The 20,231-nt window shown below is 38.2% G+C and overlaps 1 protein-coding gene across 1 annotated transcript in view; it reads left to right on the top strand.

Annotated features, from left to right (window-relative positions):
* PGAP6 (post-glycosylphosphatidylinositol attachment to proteins 6) overlaps positions 1–20,231 on the top strand; it is a 750,660-nt gene that overhangs the window by 576,119 nt on the left and 154,310 nt on the right. The window contains exons 7-8 of the mRNA XM_044089784.1: positions 16,372–16,465; positions 17,920–18,043. Of these exons, the coding sequence (XP_043945719.1) occupies positions 16,372–16,465; positions 17,920–18,043 (218 nt within the window). The remainder of the gene's footprint in view (positions 1–16,371; positions 16,466–17,919; positions 18,044–20,231) is intronic.

Here is a 20,231-nt window from a genome sequence, read left to right as displayed (position 1 = left end):
TCTAAAATGCCAAATTTAATTTTAAAATGATCACAGACTGTCAGAAGAAAAAATTCAAGCGAGTCACATCTGCCTCAGGTGATGAAAAACTTCTTTATTTGCAGCTAACCAGATTACAGCAGCATGTTGGCCAAGATGATCTCAATCTGATCAGCTTGTTTACTGACATCAACTTTTATATTTTCCTGTCACTAGCCAAAATAGCTTTTGTTACATTTCTGACAGTTGGCTATGAAAAACATCTAGGATCACAAATTACCTCAGAAAAGAATGCTTTACCTCAAAACCACAGCTAGTATAGAATGTTTACCTCAAAACCACAGTTAGTACATAATGTTCAAAAAAGTACAGAATACTTAGTTCAACAGTGGTAGCTGGAATTTTCCAGGACACACAGCTTGCCTCAGTAAATTAACTCTTACTCAGCCGTGCGTCCTTTTACCAAGCTTTCATTTAACTGCAGTTAGCTTTCTTTATTCAGAAGTATAGAAAACAGATGTTATTCAAGTTCATAAGCAAACTACATCTGTCATAGGTAAAGCCCATCTTTAATAAACATGGTTCAGTGACCTTTTCTTACCAACACTTCAGTAAATAGCATATTCATTTTGCTAGATGGGAGAAAGAGACAAATAACAGTATGTTTTAAAACTTTTTCTCTTAACATTTCCCCCCTCAAAACACTTTTATTTGTCTTTTTATTTCAGCAATATATGGTAAAAACTAAGTTTTTCTTTGCATACATTACTTCATTTGCAAGACAAACTTTTAAACTTCAAAACATTTGCAAAAGTCACATTTCAATGTATTCACTTTCGCCAGTCTGTTGCAACTGCTGGTACATCGTTTTCATAACAACAGTATCAACCAGTCTTTGTAGAAGACCTCTAATACAGGGTATACAACAGCAACCACATACCACCACGATAGCCACAGCGACTCCGACGGACACCAGGAAACTACTGATGAGATGACTCCATTTTCCAAACCATGCTTGTAGAAAGTCTGTAAAGGGATTATTTACCCCAGAGTTCTCTGCCAATTCTTCAGATAACATTTCCAAACCTTTCAAAGCTCGAGTGATGCTCCCATCAGGGGCAGTGTTATTCGGAATATATGTACAACAGAAAGTCCCAAACATCCTGCAAACTCCTCCTTCTTTGGCCAGGAGCATATCCAACGCAATTCGATTCTGCCATGCCACCTGTGAAGTGGCCTCCAGTTGTTCAGCAATACCTTTTAATGCATCTTTGGTATAGTTCACAAAACACTGCTGGTTATAGTAAATGTAGTTGATCCAGTCCACATTCTTATTGGGTTGAAGCCAGACAAAGATGGATGCAAACCCAGCTGCTATTTGGTTTATTGCTTTGTATTCATCAGGCACGCCTCTTGGTACGCCAATGCTATCGATGTAGACACCGCTATTGAAGGATTGCTTCGGTGCCTCTCTTTTTCTCTTATTCAACCACCTCGGCTTTATTTCAACTTCTCTTACGAAATTGCTTGCTGGAACTGGGAAAATGTAGAATGGCAGAATTAACTTTGCAAGTGCACAAGTTCCCTTCCAGGGAATCGTAAGCCTTGATCTGAGTTTGTTGTCTCCACATAACCACCAAACATCTGCTAAACTATGAGTTTGGTTCTCCAGAAATGGATTCTCATTGCCATTCACAGTAGTATTACAATAGTTCTGTCCCATATTGCCATAATTCTTTCCTGTGCCATCTCTGGAAATGCACATATATGAACCTGGATAGGAAATCGCTGTAGGCGGTTTCTCAACTTTGCTTATGACTGGAAAACGCTGAGTTTCATTTTTGCATTTATCTTCAGTTTTGTTGAAGAATAATTTTAACAGACACGTTAGGTTACCTTCATCTTGCATTAATGGGACTGTCGCTAGTTGCTGTTTACCTTCAGCACAAGAAACACAGTTATCACGATGTGCCTCTCGGGTACTATATCTAACCCAAGATAACCATTCGTTATGGTGTACGAATCCCGTCTCGAGTAACAATTGTTCTTCTTCTGTGAAGGCAAAATCTGCTTTACTTGTAGCATTTTTAAGGCTTTGCACTTTAAGTTGGAAAGTCCCCAAAGGATCAGTTCCAATTGGCAGGGACACTCCAATTCCATAAACGCCTGAATCACTTTCTTGTGGTGACACGATGGTTATAGTAATTACTTCAGTACCTTGGAAATGCGCAATTTTTATTCTTTGTTGCCTGCTTTTATCTATCTCTGGTATCACTGCACCACTTGTTTCCCATCCATTCACATCTGTTGACCACCAAACATTTGACCAGGACGTACAGTCTCTATTGCACAACTATTTTGCACGAGTCAAGAAATCATTATTGTTCCATTTAGAACAGTCCAAAATTCCTTCACAAAGTTTTACCTTGAACACAGCAGTTACACCTGTTTGCGCTTGCAGCACCAACATTCCTTTTTCTCTCACAACTGTTCCTTCTCGTATGGACATATTTACTTTCGCCACCAAAATCATCATCAAGTACCAGTTGAACATGGCCATCCTTCCTTTGTAGTCAGACTTTGCATTCAGGGGTCCGATGGAGTCTGACCAACATCAATGGTAGAAGGAAAAGTCTTAAGTTTTTTTTACAGTGGGTGATATGAATCCACAAAGTCCTCTCTGTGATCTTTACAGCCGTAGGTGTCGAGATAAGTACTTGATATGGGCCTTTCCACCTGGGGGATGACTAGTTCTTTCTCTTCACAATTCGGATCCACACCCAGTCCCCGGGTGCCACGCTTAACAAGGTTTCACTTCTGGAATCTGCAAAGGAGTCATTGGTTACAAGAGACTTGACATTTAGCAGCTTCTTCATATAATCCGCTAGATCCTCAACCCCCTCACGTTCCGTTGGCAACAATCCTTGCCACTGCGGGACGTAATATGGTCTCCCAAACAGAAGCTCAAATGGTGTAAGTCCTTTGTAGGAGGGTGAGATTCGCATGTACAGGAGTGCCAATGGAAGGCACGCAGTCCAGGATCTGTGCGTTTCTGCCATTAGTTTGCGGAGCTTACTCTTCAAGACACCGTTGTGTCTCTCCACCAGTCCAGCTGACTGCGGATGGTAAGCACAATGGTGTTTGAGATCAATTTGAAACACTTGACCCAACTTCTGAACAATCTGGTTAACAAAATGAGACCCATTATCACTGTAAATGCGTCTTGGTAAACCAAATCGGGGAATTATTTCTGTTGCTAAAAGCTTAGCTACTGTGTGTGCATCAGGATGCTTTACTGGAAAAGCTTCTACCCACTTAGAAAAAGCATCAATTATAACTAGACAGAAACTTTTTCCCTCTGAAGGTGTCAACTCAATAAAGTCCATACAGAGTGTGTGGAATGGATATGGAAGGGTAGGAAATGCCTGCTGAGATTTCTTAACTCCCCCCTGAGCATGATACTTTGCACATAATAAACAAGATAAACAGAATTGCTTTGCATAAGTTGAAAATCCTTTACACCAAAACACCTTAGACACTATTTGAACCATTGTCTGTACTCCTACATGAGCAGGTCCATGGCTAACCAATGCAGCATACCTAAAAAGGTTTGAGGGTAATACCATTTTGCCATCTGATGCCCTATACAACCCATCCTGTTGAGTGATACCATATTTCACCCAACGACATTTTTCTTTCTGTGTTGTCAATGTTTGCATTACTTTTAGTGTCTCTAAGTCTAAGAGGTGTCCGGGCTCTAAATCATTGTCATGTAAAAGCAAATCATTTTCTTGAGCTGCCTTTTTTGCAGCCATATCAGCAAAAGCATTTCCCCTGGAGACAGGATCTTTTTTGTTAGTATGTGCGGAACATTCACATATTGCTATCTGGAGTGGTAATTGCACTGTATCTAACAACTGTAAAATTAAATCTCTGTGATTTATTGGTTTGCCTGTCGCAGTAACCATTCCTCTATTCTTCCATTATTGAGCGAAAACATGCACAGTAGAGAAAGCATATTGACTATCTGTATAAATTATCACTTTTTTACCCTTCCCTAAGGTACAAGCTCGAGTCAAAGCCACTAACTCAGCTGCTTGGGCAGAATAAATATTTGACAGTCCTTTTGCTTCCAAAACTTCAGTTTCTGTGGTGACAGCATACCCTACTAGTGTTCTTTCTACAGTGTCCTTCTTTGCTGATCTGTCTACAAACAAAACGAGATCAGAATCTACCAACGGAATGTCCGTTAAATCTGGTCGGGGAAGTACTTTGTTATGAATGCTCTCTAAACAAACGTGTGGAGTACCTTCTTCTGGAGTCGGCAAAAGTGTCACCGGATTAAGAGTAGTACATCTTTCTATGGTCATATGTGGCTGTGTCAGCAGCACTGTCATACATGACAAATGTCGACTAGGAGATAAAAAGGTTATCTTATCTTGCAAAAGTATAGTAGCTACTGAATGTGGAACTCGCAATTTTAATGGGTGAAACAAAACTAGTGATGCTGAGGCTTGCACTGCCATGGCGGCTGCCACTACAGCTTGAATACAATGCGGCAATGCCCTTGCAACAGGATCTAATCTGGAGGAATAAAAACCTATCGGTCTCTGTTTATCCCCATGTACTTGTACCAGAACCGAAGTCATATATCCTCCCTTACAATCAACCATTTGTACAAACTGCTTAGAATAGTTCGGAAAACCCAAAACAGAGGATCCTGCTATCAATTGCTTAATTCTATTAAATGCTTGTATTGCCTTATCTGTCCACTGTATATTACTTTTAGCTGCCATGGGAGTGTCATAGATCAGTGTGGTCAATGGCCCTACTTCTTCAGCATAATTAGGAATCCAACTTCTACAAAAATTAATCACACCTAAAAACGACATCATCTCCCGCTTAGTCGTAGGCATAGGTGCTTCAAGAATTGCTTGTTTTCTTGTATTTTCCAATTGTCTACCTTCCTGCGAGACTAAATAACCCAAGTACTTTACTTGTGCTTTCCACAATTGTAACTTTATTTACTTTATGTCCTTGCTCAGCTAAAAAACTAAGAAGGGCTAGGGTATCCTTTTTACAACTCTCCTGCGTGGGTGAGGCCAATAAAATATCATCTACGTACAACAGAACCTGGCTTCCCTCTGGGGGAAAACAAACTGAGCTAAATTCGCAGCCATTTCTTGTGCGAATATTGTCAGACTCTCACAATAACCCTGTGGCAATCTGGTGTATGTGTATCTTTTACCTTGGAAAGTGAATGCAAACCAAAATCTACTCTCCTTGTGTAGTGGTATGGAGAAAAAGGCATTGCTTATATCTATGACAAAAAAAATGAAAAATATCTGTGCTGAGGTAGTAAATCATTAAGTAGTGTATAGGGGTCAGGGACCACCGGTGCTCTTGGAATCACAGCTGAATTAACTGATTGTAAATCCTGAACAACTTCCATGACCCATCCGGTTTCTTTACAGGAAACAACGGAGTATTGCAGGATGAATCTGGGCATTCAGCAAGAATTCCTACCTGTTTTAGCTGTTCAATAACTGGTTTAATTCCTTCCTCCGCTTGTTTACTTAATGGGTATTGCTGCTTACGAGGTCTAAAACCATCTTTGCAGTTATACAAACTTCACCTGCTGTTTTCATCAGTCCCACATCTCCTTTACCTTTTGACCATAAATCTACAGGTAAGGCACTTAACGCACTATCTTCCTCTTGAGTTAGGAGGATTTGTCATGCCACTTCTACTTTGTCATCCCTGAGGTGCACACTTGGTCGTGCCCAAGTCACCCAATTTAATCTTTGTACCTGGATCTGTTGATCTTTTAACTGACTTTCAGACATTGTGTTCCAAATAGTTACCTTTTTCGCCAAATCTACCCAATGTGTCCCCACTGCTTTAGTAACTGAAACATGCGGTCTATAACTTGAGCAATATAAAGAACTCATTTCCTTAGTCAAAGTACAGGTTACTACTGTATTACCTTGCGTATCCCAAAAGATATCATTCAAAATTATCCTTGCACACTTGTGCTTAAAGAATTCTTTTTCAAATTCTTTATCCGGACCAAGGGCCTTATAGAACATTGTACAATGTAAGTGCGCCGCAACCTGCAGTGACCAGCTCCTAGATTTACTTAAAGCTAGATTGATCAACTCTGTATCAACCCTCCCCGGGCCGTCTGAAATCAAGTCTAGGCTATACCAGTAGAACAAGTATTGTACTCCCTGTACTACTAAGCCATCCGCTAACCTTTTTGCCTCAATACCTTTAGGTGTGGGAATTGCCGCTATTTCAAACACATGCATCAAATCTCTTCCCAGCAAATTAATTGGACAAACTTTTGATATAATTACCCTACACCTAAGAGTTTGGTTTGTTTGTGGATCTGTGAATAGTAGAGGATGAGGCAGTGGTTCCTTATAAATTTTCCCGTTTGCCGCTTTTACAAGGACAAACTCATCTGTTTCGCAGTTCGGAGGCAGAACTGCTGGACCCAAAAGTGTACGCGATGCACCTGAATCACATAAAAAGTCCACTTTTTGTCCCTCAACCAAAAACTCTATCATGGGTTTCTGATCTAGATGCATAGCAATACCCAAATTTGCCAGGTTTATGACTTCACAGTCACAATCCCGCCCTTCCATTAGAGTGTTCTGACATTCATCGTAGAGAGTGTCTGCCTCTTCATTATCCCCATAATGAAGATGGCGCCTTTCTTTACTATCATATAGTCATGCGGAGCCCTTGTTCGTACGCTGTGGGGGATGTTGCCACTCTTCACAGTCGGCAGCGAAGTGCCCACGTCTACCGCATTTAAAACATTCTCCACGTTTTAACCTTTCCCTATAGGCTGAATGTCCACCTGGTTCATTTAACGTGTCCCATTTTGGGCCCCCATGTTTTTTTACGCCACCATGGCGCCCTTGCCCCCTTTGGTCCTGTACTAAGAATATACCACCATCATCCCCTACTGCCAACACTTGTACTTTCTTTTTCTTTTTTAGATTAAAATGTCGCTCAGCATGCCATGCATATTCAAACAAAGGTTGCAGTCTACATGTTCTATGATCTACCATGTGCTTAGTAATAAAACTACTTATCGGAGCCTTACAACCTTTAAGAAAAGCATTTTTCAATTGCTGTTCATACGGACTATCATTAGGCTGATCCTGCGGAATCGTCATTCCACAATGGTTATTGAACACTTCTGTCAATTTTACAATATAGTGATCTACAGATTCATCATCATTTTGGATGCACTGATTAATTACTGTCCAATCTGCTCGTGGACGCCACTTATCAGAAATTCTCTTTAACAGATCAGTGACTCGTGTGTCTAACACCCCAGAATTATGCTTTAATGTAGTGCCGTCCTCTGCCTTACATGTCCAAGTACCACAAACTAAGTGCCAATCTGGACCTAAGATTTGTCGCACTACTTGTTCTACTTCTAAACCATTTAGATGATAACTTAAAACGCATACCAACTATGTCCTCAGAAAACTTTTGAAAATTAACCTTGGGATGAGGAATACCATCCGTAGCTCTTTTTATATCCTCTCTAGCCCAGGGACGATAAACTAAAATAGTTGGTTCTTGTCCAACATCTCCTGCTTGTGGGTTTGCAACTTGTATTAAGGGAAGAGCTTCTGAATGGTCAGAAAGTTTAATAGCCCAACATCCTTGCCCTGCTGGTCCTGACCTTAACTGCATAGGTTGATCTACCTGTTGCAAAGCAACTTTAGGTACTACGGGAATTTGTGGGTAAATTGGAGGGGTCACAACATTTCCTTGAGCAGCTAATAACCCACCCTGCTGTACAGATCCCACATCTTCAGACAGATATTGAGGAGGTTACCTCGGTATGGCAGCAGCAATTTCACCATACGGTGGGGCGGTTGCCTGCCTTTGTACTGCACAAACTGTGTGCTCATCCTCTTAATCTAAAAATAAAGCTACTTTTCCATTTGGCACCAGTGATCCCTTTTGATTTATTTTCTCTTTTTTCCTGACACTGTTTTTCTTTTATAGCTTGTTTATTTGCTTCTTCTAACCATTTTTGTGCTTGGGGAAATACCAATTGTCTCTGCTTTTTAGTTCTAGTTCCTGCATCTCTTTTCAAATCTGTAACCAATTTTACACAGGCATTCTTATTCAGTATTCCATCAAAATCATATTTTAGCTTCCACTTCTTCAAAAATTTAACATTATTTTTGTTTAAACTTTTCATATACTTAGCAGCAACATTTAAACAGACATCACTCTCACACTTGCAGCAACTTGAACCCATGTTTTCCTAGATTTCTTATTTTAGGACTGTATATTTTAGGACTGCATCAAAATTATTTTTACAGGGCTTATTACAAAATGGGGCTATCTTAACAGGGATCCTAACAAAATAATCTTAACAATTATTCCTACCCACCCTTAACTAAAAATAAAAAAAACCCTGCCGACAAGGTTAAATTAAATTAAAAGAAAATTGTTTTCATCCTACCTGAACCAGATGAGACTCCGTTTCCCCTTTTGGTTCAGAAACCGTCCCTCAGATAGGGATCAGAGAGCAGCCGGCCTCTTTCCAACGACAAATCAGTCGGAGGGCTTTCCGTCGAGGGAATCTTAAGATAAGAAACCCTCACCTGTGCAGGTTTTTCAGTCTCTCTGTCGGTCTGATCCGTATCTTCGCAGAGGTTTCCGGTCCGAAGGACCAAAATGTCAGAAGAAAAATTCAAGCGAGTCACATCTGCCTCAGGTGATGAAAAACTTCTTTATTTGCAGCTAACCAGATTACAGCAGCATGTTGGCCAAGATGATCTCAATCTGATCAGCTTGTTTACTGACATCAACTTTTATACTTTCCTGTCACTAGCCAAAATAGCTTTTGTTACATTTCTGACAGTTGGCTATGAAATACATCTAGGATCACAAATTACCTCAGAAAAGAATGCTTTACTTCAAAACCACAGCTAGTGTAGAATGTTTACCTCAAAACCACAGTTAGTACAGAATGTTCAAAAAGGTACAGAATACTTAGTTCAACAGTGGTAGCTGGAATTTTCCAGGACACACAGCTTGCCTCAGTAAATTAACTCTTACTCAGCCGTGCGTCCTTTTACCAAGCTTTCATTTAACTGCAGTTAGCTTTCTTTATTCAAAAGTATAGAAAACAGATGTTATTCAAGTTCATAAGCAAACTACATCTATCATAGGTAAAGCCCATCTTTAATAAACATGGTTCAATGACCTTTTCTTACCAACACTTCAGCAAATAGCATATTCATTTTGCTAGATGGGAGAAAGAGACAAATAACAGTATGTTTTAAAACTTTTTCCCTTAACACATACTAGCGTGTGTTTAAAAAAAGAACTGTTAAAGTTATTTTTTTAATATCATGTGTGCTCATAAATTATCTTTCCCAACATATGCTCAGTCTTTCCCACATAAAAACTAGGGCAACTTGTGCAAATGGCTAAATAGACTAACCCTACCAAAAAAAAAAAAAACTACCTTTTTACAGATAAACGTTTTTAGCCAAATCCCTTTTGAGTTTCACATACTCTTCCTTGAGTATAAAGGAACACTGTTTACAAGCACCACATTTCATGGTTTTGTTACCTGCTGTTCCATTAAAACGAGCCTTCATATAATGTTTATCTTTAGAAGCTCCTGGTCTCTCTAGTAATATTGTTAATATTTGAAGTTGTTTTTAAACAGAAATTTAGGCTTGGTCCCTATAATGTTGTTTATCTCAGGATTGATTTTAAAAATATTGCAAAAACCACCAAAACGAAAGATTTGTAGTACCACGTCTGAAAAACCAATGACTTCAATTCCAGATAAATACCTTTTAATTCCACAGCAAATAAATAGTGGAGAAATACAATGAAAACAGCAACAATAAATTTCAAATAATCCAAGAAAAGCGTTGTTCTCCTAGCGCTTCGGCCAAAACAGCCTTTACAGAGTAAACTGCCTACACACAGCAAACCTTCAAACACATTCAATCAATTAATTAACTAAAATCTTAAAGCAGCATTGACATTATTTAAAATAACATAACAAAAATTAAATAAAACTTTGCCAATGACATTCCTTATTAAGCCCAAAGGGTTGCAAAGTATTATACTTCATTATAAAAATAGACTCTTTTTTTCTTAGTAAATATTTCAAAAATTCATCATTAGAGAAATATACAAATACATGTTCCAAAATAGCAACTGCTAAACTATCAATTACCCCATTGTGTACTGAATTAAAATGTTCTGCCACAGGGCTAACTAATTTTTTATTTTTTATATCCCTAACATGCTCTTTAATTCTTTCACTTAAACTTCTCTTACTTTCACCTATATAAAAATAATTACAAGAACATTTTATTGCATAAATGATGCCCTTTGTAGTGCAAGTAAAAACATCTTGTGTTTGAAATTTCTTTCCATTAATTAAATGGAATGTGGGCACTTTATATGGACATATGGAGCATTTGCCACAAGCACTAGTGCCTAAACGTCTTATACTATTAATTATGAATTTTGTAGGTCTCTTAAATTTACTATGAACTAAAAAGTCCTGAATATTACATCCCCTTTGAAAGGAGAACCTGAGTGTCATTGCTGATAAACTAGACACTTGTTTAGTAATTATTTTCCAATATTCTTTTAATAATTTATTAAACTTCTCTGAAAAGACTGTATACCTAGTAACAAAAAACATACTGTCATTCTCTATCATTTGATTATTACCTGTAACTTTTCTTATATTGTTACCCTCTCTATAAATATTATAATTTTTATAAATTTTCAAATAATTTTCCACTATATTATATTTAACATAACCTCTGTTAAAAACATATTCATAGTTCTCATCACTTCTTTTGTAGCTTCATTTTCATCATTACATAACCTTTTGATTCTTAATAATTCTCCATATGGAATAGCATTCAAGGTACTTGGTGGATGACAACTAGTACCCTGTAACATTAAATTTTGTTGATTAAATTTTCTATAAATACTAGTCTTAACCTTTTCACCACTAAGCCCTTCCAAAGTCATATCAAGCAAAACAACTTTAACACCAACCTGAGCCTGATCATATCTAATTCCAAGTTAGGGATATAAAAAATAAAAAAATTAGTTAGCCCTGTGGCAGAACATTTTAATTCAGTACACAATGGGGTAATTGATAGTTTAGCAGTTACTATTTTGGAACATGTATTTGTATATGTCTCTAATGATGAATTTTTGAAATATTTACTAAGAAAAAGAGTCTATTTTTATAATGAAGTATAATACTTTGCAGCCCTTTGGGCTTAATAAGGAATGTCATTGGCAAAGTTTTATTTAATTTTTGTTATGTTATTTTAAATAATGTCAATGCTGCTTTAAGATTTTAATTAATTAATTGATTGAATGTGTTCGAAGGAAGTTATAAATTGGTTTGCTGTGTGTAGGCAGTTTACTCTGTAAAGGCTGTTTTGGCCGATGCGCTAAGAGAACAACGCTTTTCTTGGATTATTTGAAATTTATTGCTGCTATTTTCATTGTGTTTTTCCACTATTTATTTGCTGTGGAATTAAAAGGTATTTATCTGGAATTAAAGTCATTGGTTTTTCGGACGTGGTATTAAAAATATTGCAGTTTTTATTAATTTCTTTGACTCTAGGTGACCAGTCATTATATTCTGTAATCAAATCTCGCTCATAAAAAAAACATATCCTCATCCTCCGTCAGTCTCTCCCTGGTCATATTATTGAACAAATTTGCCCCAACACTGAGAATGGGTTTATATTTCTTCCCCATTCATCCAAGATTTTAGTCATAACCTCATTTATCAAGTTATCTGGGTATCTACCCTTATCAATCAGCATTTTTTTTAAAAGACCCATTTTGTCCCCATCTTCTTTCAAACAATATATCATTCTAGCTATCCTTGTACATTGACCTTTAATTACACTTTTTTAAATGCAAAAGGATGAAAACTGTTAAAATGTAGTCAAAAATTACTAAATGTTGCCTTCCTGTAAGTACACGATTAAAAACATTTGCTAAATTACTAATAAATGTATCTAGATAGCTAAGTAATCCATAAAGGGAATAATGCCTTTGGTCCATTCCGCAACATAAAAATGTCATCAAGGTATCTCAAATATACAAAACCCAAAATATTTAGATATATAAATAAAAACCTTTTCCCAAGTGAGCAACACCAAATTAGCATATGTAAGGGCACATGAGGCCCCCGTTGCTACACCTTTTATTTGCCTAAAGGTTTCCATTTAAAAAAAAATAAAATTGTTTAACACTATGGCCATAAGTTTAGTGACCAAATTGATTGAGTCATTTGTTAATTGCTATATTCTAGCCTTAAATCATTTGGTGTTGAAGTGACAAGATCAATAACATCTGTAGTCATAAAATACATATTTTTCAACCAGATCTCAGGAGTAAATCTTGCTGAAATGTCCCATGATACTTTCAACAAATGTGAACAATTTTTTATAACTGGCTTAAGAATCCTGTCAACAAAAACTGTTTTGCTAGAGGGGTAGGTTTTTGAATTCTGTGCTGCTAACTTTAGTCTAAAAAGGGTGTGTAAGATGTTTTTACGAATTTTATGGGTACCACAAATTGCAGAAATAAATGGTTTATTAACTTTCAAAAAATGGCTTCTACACAGTCAACCTATTCAATAATTGCTCTAAACTTAAATTAACATGTATTACATCTTTCTAAGAATCCATTACTCTACAAGCTGTAGTTAACTGTTATCTTAAGTTTCATTGCTGAAATTCTTATCCATTTCTCTTATTCCTTTGTTGTTAAATTTCTGTCCATTGTAACTGTACACCTTTTGGGTTTGACCATTAGCACTTAGTAAGTGAATAACAGTTTTGATAAATTCAGATGGTTATATAGTGCCAGTGTTTCCTGCAATGAAACCAGTAAAATGACCAGTTATGTGAAGGCACTGCATGTTTGGCTGTAATTCAAGCAAGTTCATGGTTACACTTTCCTGTATCTTTTAGCCCGTGGTAGTTCCACTGCTAACCAGGCTTAACCTACATTAATTTTATGTATGTTTTTAACTCTTCACGGTCCTGTGTAATATAAATGTGGTACTAAATGTATTCACTTTGTCTCTCCATTGGATTGTTACCCAAGGTGAGAGAACTTTATTTTATTCATTTAACATTTGTTTACCGGGAAAGTCAGACTTGGAAAGAAGCCAATTTTCAGCGGAGGCCTGGGGAGAAATGCTCCAGATGCATGTCTTTAACATGAGAAGAAAGCGGAGCACCTGGAGGAAATCCACACGAATGCAGGGAGAACATGCAGACTCCGCACAGAAGGCACACCAGCCAGGAATCGAACTGGAGAGCCTCTTGTTGTGAGGTGACAACACTACAGCTGCACCACTGTGTTATCAGAGAACTGCTATAGTTATCCCATTCCACAAGGCAGGACCCACCACTGACCTTGGTGACTGCAAACCGATAAGTCTAACCAGCCTTCTCTGTAAGGCAGTGGAGTGCATCATTCTAGAACTTAACAAAGATATTGCCGGTCTGCTGCCTTGATCCAAACCAATTTGTGTTCATTAAAGACAGAGCATGCCTCTTGACTTTGATTGCTGATGACTGCAAACCTGGAGCAAACTAGAGCAGCCACAAGACCATTGATAATTGGCCTTGACATTAGAGAAGTAAACACTGAAGAGAAGTGGCCTAAAGACCAATCCATGAGGGACACTGCTAGTAATGACCCTTTCTGATTAGAGGGTACTCCCCAAAACTAACAGACTGGACACTGTTAGTGAGCCAGTTTGCTATCCAGCAGGTTACAGAAGGGCTTGCATTTTGTTTGATTAGTTTGACTAAAATGCCAGAATGTGGGATGGTATCAGTGGCGTTTGCTAGGTCAAGGTAAGCCGTCAGCACTAATCGGCCTTCATCTAATGTATTGCTGACTTGTTCAAAGAAATCTACATGTACCATCCCTGATTTGTGGACAGATGCAGTGTCTTGTGGTAGTTGAACCCCACTTGTTGGTACTATCAGCCCTGTTTTCTAAACAAAAATATGCTCTGTAAAAGGTTACCTGAAAGCAAAAATTGGATCCAGACATACAGTGAGAGCTATATCTTCTGAATGTCATCACAACATTATTCAGCAACATAAAGGAAAGCAGTGTATAAGGAAGAGTTATGTCATGTTTTTGCTTCTTATTGTATCTTTTCTCAAATATAATAATGTAATGCATCATAGGAATGGCGTAGTCACCCAGTAGAGTTATTCATTCTCTTCCCTTATGAACAATGTATTAAGGATTCTAGTAAGCTTAGTCATACATGTTTTGTGTAGGTGTTTCTATAGCTTGGCCCAAAAGTGAAAGGGTGATGGCCAGAGCTTGTATTTTCATCTTCAGACTAGTAATATATCTTCAAATTTCTATCTCATTTTTAATAGCATTGGTTTACTCTTATCTCATTGAAAAATGAAGATACTTTATAATTAGAAGCCATCCTGTTCTACCACTTGTGGCATGCCTGCAGCAGGAAATAAATATACAACATAAAGTCATTTTTAGTGTGAGAAATTTTACTGTAAGACCTCTGCTGTGAAATCAGATCAGCTAATGTTGAGGACTAGTTCAAACTGGAAACCTTCAGCAAAACATTCTCCCCCCTTTCTTTCAACTCAGTGTCCACCCTTCACATTCCACAGATCCATCCCCTCCGAGAAAGAGAATTTATTAAAAAGACCAGGCAGACAAAAGTTATGCAGTTAAAAAAGGACTTGTCCAAAACGTAATGAAGAAAAGTAACAACTAATTCCTAAACGTATACCAGATGTTAGAATTGTACTCCTTATTGACAGTCCCAATTTTCATAAAGCTTCAATTACTGTTGGGATGGTGTCACCCCTTTCATACATCGTCACCCAAAAATGAGAACTGTGAGGTGCCATGCTTCAATGCAAGTTATATTTTAGCTGTTGCATTTTGTTACACAAAGCCTCATCTTCTGAGTTAGTTCAGGATTTTGTGCTCCCCAGTAATGTGTGTAGCAATGATGCTACATCACCTTGCAAGTCTGTTTCAAGGGGTACAGTCTTATTGGTTCTTAGCCAAGTACAAGGCTAGCTGCCCTTGTGGGACATTTTGAGCCTAGTCAATTCCCCTCACAGGTGAGAATCAAACCCTGTACTTTCTGTCTTTACACACCTTAACCATTATGCCAACCCGTATCCCAAACCCTCTTGAGACCAAGTGTGCTGGTGCTGTTTAAAGATGTGTCTGCCTTTTGTAGGAGTTTCTTTCTGTAACATTCACTTGTTGGTTTCAGAAAGGTCATAGAGAATACTTTTGTAGATGTGACCAGTGGAAATGTAAGAAAACGAGACATTGAAACCAACATCTGTACTAGATGGAAACAGATGAGATATGAAAAGCTGGTGAAACAGATTTAAGTGAGGTAGGTGTTGGCTACAGGTCTGACATATTTTTTGCTAATGAAGACTATGAATGTTTGAGTGTAGGCGGTATTGAAACCACATAATGGCACCGGTAAAAAATGGCAACTTTGAATAAGCAACTGAGTTCAGTGATCAATAAGACCCTTTATTTGTTGTTTACCAATCTACCAGACTGGAACCAGATCCTTTTCATCCACCTCCTGGGTCAGCTGGCAAACAAACATATACACAATAGTTGCACTGCAGGTGCAGAATGTATAGTTTTACACCTTACTCAGACAAAATGCATAAAGAAGTTTTAATTTCTTTCTGTACGGTGGTGGTGCTGCGGTAGCATTGTCTCCTCACAGTTAGACGTTGCCCGTTCAATTCTCAGAGCGTCTTCTGTATGGCGATGTGCATAAATGGGCGTTCCTTCATTGAAGGTTGTGCGTTAGGCCCAGCAAGCCAGCACGTAAAAATCTACTGCCAATCATTAGCAGACTGGAGTTCCGCTGTGGCGACCCCTAACCGGGAAAAGCCGAAAGACACAAACAAACAAAGTATCGCAACAAAGTAGTTCAGTGCAGTAGTGCAAATGGATGCAGTTCTGAGTAAAGAGCTGAAATAAACAAAATGATCACATGGAACATCTATATAATGTTACAATCACTGAGCAACAGAGTGTATCCTAAAGTGCAGAAATGTAACGAGTCACAGTGTGCAGATGCGTCAAAGCTACAGAGATTAGCCAGCATCTTTGAAGCAAGTGCAGTTGTTTCCAGTCTGTAAAAAAAAAACTGGATATAGCTGCAATCTCTCTATTTGCTGCTTATTAAACAGTATGAAACCTATCATTTGTTCTTACTAGTGAGATTTATATTTACTTGTAGATGATTGTTGAGTAGACTTACACTATTTATTTATTTTGTAGAGCTCATGGACAAATCACAGTGCCTTGCTTCTTGCTTGCTTCACATATGGCTCTCCCATTCTGTCCCTGGAGTCGTTGAAAGACTGCAGCACAGGTACTGGCTCTCTTCCACTCAGAGAATCTCTCTAACAGTTGTGCATTGGTTGAATTTGCTTTTACATCTGAAAAAATGGTTTTAGTTCAACATTAGAGCCATGCACCCTTATTCTGAGCATTTAAGATGAACTGCCAAAGAAGAGATCTGACGTACTGGCTATAGTGCATGGTGCCCGTGTTTTGATGTCCAGTGTTAATAGCAAACTGTTTTTATATTCTTTATCCTGTGAGTTTACTGGTACTGTTGATTATGGTATGTGATCAGTATTTATAACTGCAGTTTTGCTGTTTGAGCTGATGGATGTAGAGCAGGTGTCCACTAGTAATCCATCTCTTGCAAAGTTATCAGCCACTGCAAGCCAGTGGTAACCATGATATAATAGGCATGGTAAAGAAACTGCTCATTTTTCAGCCCATAGAGCAACAGGCTCTTTAAAGAAACTGATTGCTGTATGTTACATTCCTTTTTATTAATCCATGGTGGAATAGGCATGGTAACTTAAGTTTTTTTTTACTTTTTTTTATTATCCAGCAAGTCTTCTAGGTGCAGGTGCTTATTTTCATGAGTATTCCAGGATCACTGTCAGGTTAATTGAATTGCTTTGAGTCATACTGTGCAAAACCTGATGTTAATCGGGTCCACTTTTTAGTTCTGAGCTGTACAGTACCTCAAAGGCTTGACTGTCTGTGCTGATCTTCACATAATTGTGGGGATAATTAATTTGCTCTGACAGAGTTGCAGTATTGGAAAATTGAATTCTAAGCTTTATTATTGGTTGTTGTAGGTTCATTTTTCACATCTCCATCCTTTTAATCTGATTACTTTTAAATAAAGAGGTTTGCCAGAGTTTGAAGTTAATAATCTGAGAGATTAACAGCTTTGGTTTCACAAACTGAAGTTTGGAAACTATTCTTATTATTTTACTGGCATAGAAGTGTAAAAGTCAGTTTTCAAGATGAGGGTATCATATAGATGTTGAGATGAATATACAGTACAAATTTTTGGTTTGTTTTAGTTCTGCTCTGAATTTTGGGCAGTTTTACCTTTTCATTCCTATGCCCAAAGTTGACCTTATTATTCTTTGTTGCTTGCAATTAAGTTGGAATGACTTTTGCTGGACTGTCCACTAGCTGTTATTCATGCAATATAGCCAATAATCCTCTGCTTTTTATACCTGCACTTGTTTAAAAAAAACAGGTGTGAAGGTCTTGAGTGATGCAGAGTTGGGGGAATGGGATGTTCAAGCCATGTATTTTTATTTACTCATTATTGTTACTGTTTGCCAAATGGTTTTGTGTAATGGGGCCTGTATGTATTATTACTACTTCTGAAATTGTTAAGATAGCGTAACATAACATTTTTCTATATCTGTCCCCTAAAAGCAACATATTTAATATAATTGAACAAATAATACTTTTGTTAATATCAGTATGCATTTCTGCACTAATTAGGTCTATCTCAGGGATACTCTTTGAAAATGAATTCTACAAAGACTGAAGATCATTTACGTGTTCCATTCCCAGTCAGTGGCTACTGGTACCTAACCATGCAGATTCTCTGTTTCGGTAATCAGAGGTAGGTGGAAGTAAACCATTACTGGTACTGTGGGCTGTACTGGTAGTAGGTTCTAAAAACACAGGCCGCATGCTGCTAGGTAGCAGCATTTATAGACATGATGTATGTTACATAAGTATTACATTGTTATGCACAGGCAGCACACTGGATGTTAGAATTTATGTATAGATTGTATACTGGCAGACAGGCAGTACATTGGATTGTAGAGTTTATGTACAATGCTGTATGTTATGTTGGTTGTATGGTGTAAGTGCTGGGTAAATATGGTTCATGCATGGACTTGATGCTGTGTAGGTAGTACAGTCTTACAGTCTGCTACCCCAGATTATACACTGATAGTAGAATGCAATACACAGGCAGTGCACTAGATAGTAGGGATTATGCACATGCTACATATTATATATGTAGCAGAATGTGACACGCTGCACAGTGAGTAGTAGGGCTTATGCACAGACTGTACATTGGCAGTAGAGTGTGACATGAAGGCAGTGCATCGAGTATAGTCACTAACTGCAAACTAGACAGCAGTGTAATGCACAGGCAGCACATTGAATGGTGGCCTATATGCACAGACTCTATGCTGGTAGTAGTGCGTAACCCACAAGCAGTGCACTGAGTAGTAGAGTTTTTGCACAAACTATACCTTAGGCAGTAGTGTATACAACACTTGCAGTATACTGAGTAGGAGAGCTTATGCACAGGCAGTATGCTAAGTAAAGTACAAAGCACAGGCAGCATACCTGGTGTAGGGTTTATGCACAGATTGTACAATGAACAATAAAGTTTGTACACAGGCTGTTAGGTGGTAGAGTTTATATAAAACTATGCATTAGTTTGTCGAGTGTAATACACATTCGTTGTAAGAGAGGTATAGCTAGGGCAGGGAAAAGAGCGGCTGCTCTGAATGCACGCTATTAAGGGGTGCATTTGGCAGTTACTGATGTGGCAGTAATGGCATGATGGTATCACTCTACAGTTTTAGCAAAGAACGTACTACATTTACAGTTGAAAGAAAAGGCCATTTTTTTGTTTTCAGTTTTTTAGTCTTCATATTTGGAAGATTTATTTAGTTGTCAGCTTTGGTTTGAGAGCAGCACCAGCCTAAATAACTGTCCAGGGTAACAGATGACCTGGTTATGGCTGTATTGTGTAGGAATAAGTAGTGTTTATGCACCAAATTTATACTGGGTAGTTGGGAATACCACGTAAAGTAGAGCTTAAGCATGGTCTGTACATACTAGGCGTAAAGTCTACGCAGACTGTACACTAGCCAATAGAATGTAATACACAGCACACTGAGCAGCAGAGTTCTGTATAGACTGTACATTGGTAGTACAGTGTAACACACAGGCAGCGCACTGAGAAGTAGAGTTCTACACAGACTGTACACTAACCAATAGAATGTAATACACAGCACACTGAGCAGCAGAGTTCTGTATAGACTGTACATTGGTAGTATAGTGTAACACACAGGCAGCACACTGAGAAGTAGAGTTCTACACAGACTGTACACCAACCAATAGAACGTAATACACAGCACACTGAGCAGCAGAGTTCTGTATAGACTGTACATTGGTAGTATAGTGTAACACACAGGCAGCACACTGAGAAGTAGAGTTCTACACAGACTGTACACCAACCAATAGAATATAATACACAACACACTGAGCAGCAGAGTTCTGTATAGACTGTACATTGGTAGTACAGTGTAACACACAGTCAGCGCACTGAGAAGTAGAGTTCTGCACAGACTGTACACTAACCAATAGAATGTAATACACAGCACACTGAGCAGCAGAGTTCTGTATAGACTGTACATTGGTAGTACAGTGTAACACACAGGCAGCGCACTGAGAAGTAGAGTTCTACACAGATTGTACACTGGATAGTGTAATAAATAAGCAGCATACTAGGTGGTGGAGTGTAAAACACAAGCAGCATACTGCATAGTTTATGCAGAGACTCTGTTACAGTTTATGCACAGACTATACATGAGTAAGAGTATAACATGCAAGTAGTGCATTCAGAGGCCAAGTTTATGTACAGACTGCATACTAACTAGTAGTGTGTTAAACGCAAGGAGGACACCAAGTAGTAAAGTTTATGCACAGTAGTCAGTAAGAGTATAGTACACAGACAGCACTCCGACTAGTAGAAGTTATGCACAAAATGCACACTAGGTGGTAGT

The sequence above is a fragment of the Protopterus annectens genome, chromosome 12.part0, assembly GCF_019279795.1.
Source record: "Protopterus annectens isolate FY-2018-M chromosome 12.part0, PAN1.0, whole genome shotgun sequence".
Taxonomy (NCBI): domain Eukaryota; kingdom Metazoa; phylum Chordata; order Ceratodontiformes; family Protopteridae; genus Protopterus; species Protopterus annectens.
The sequence above is the reverse complement of the archived record's forward strand: the minus strand, read 5'-3'. Positions and strand labels throughout refer to the sequence as shown.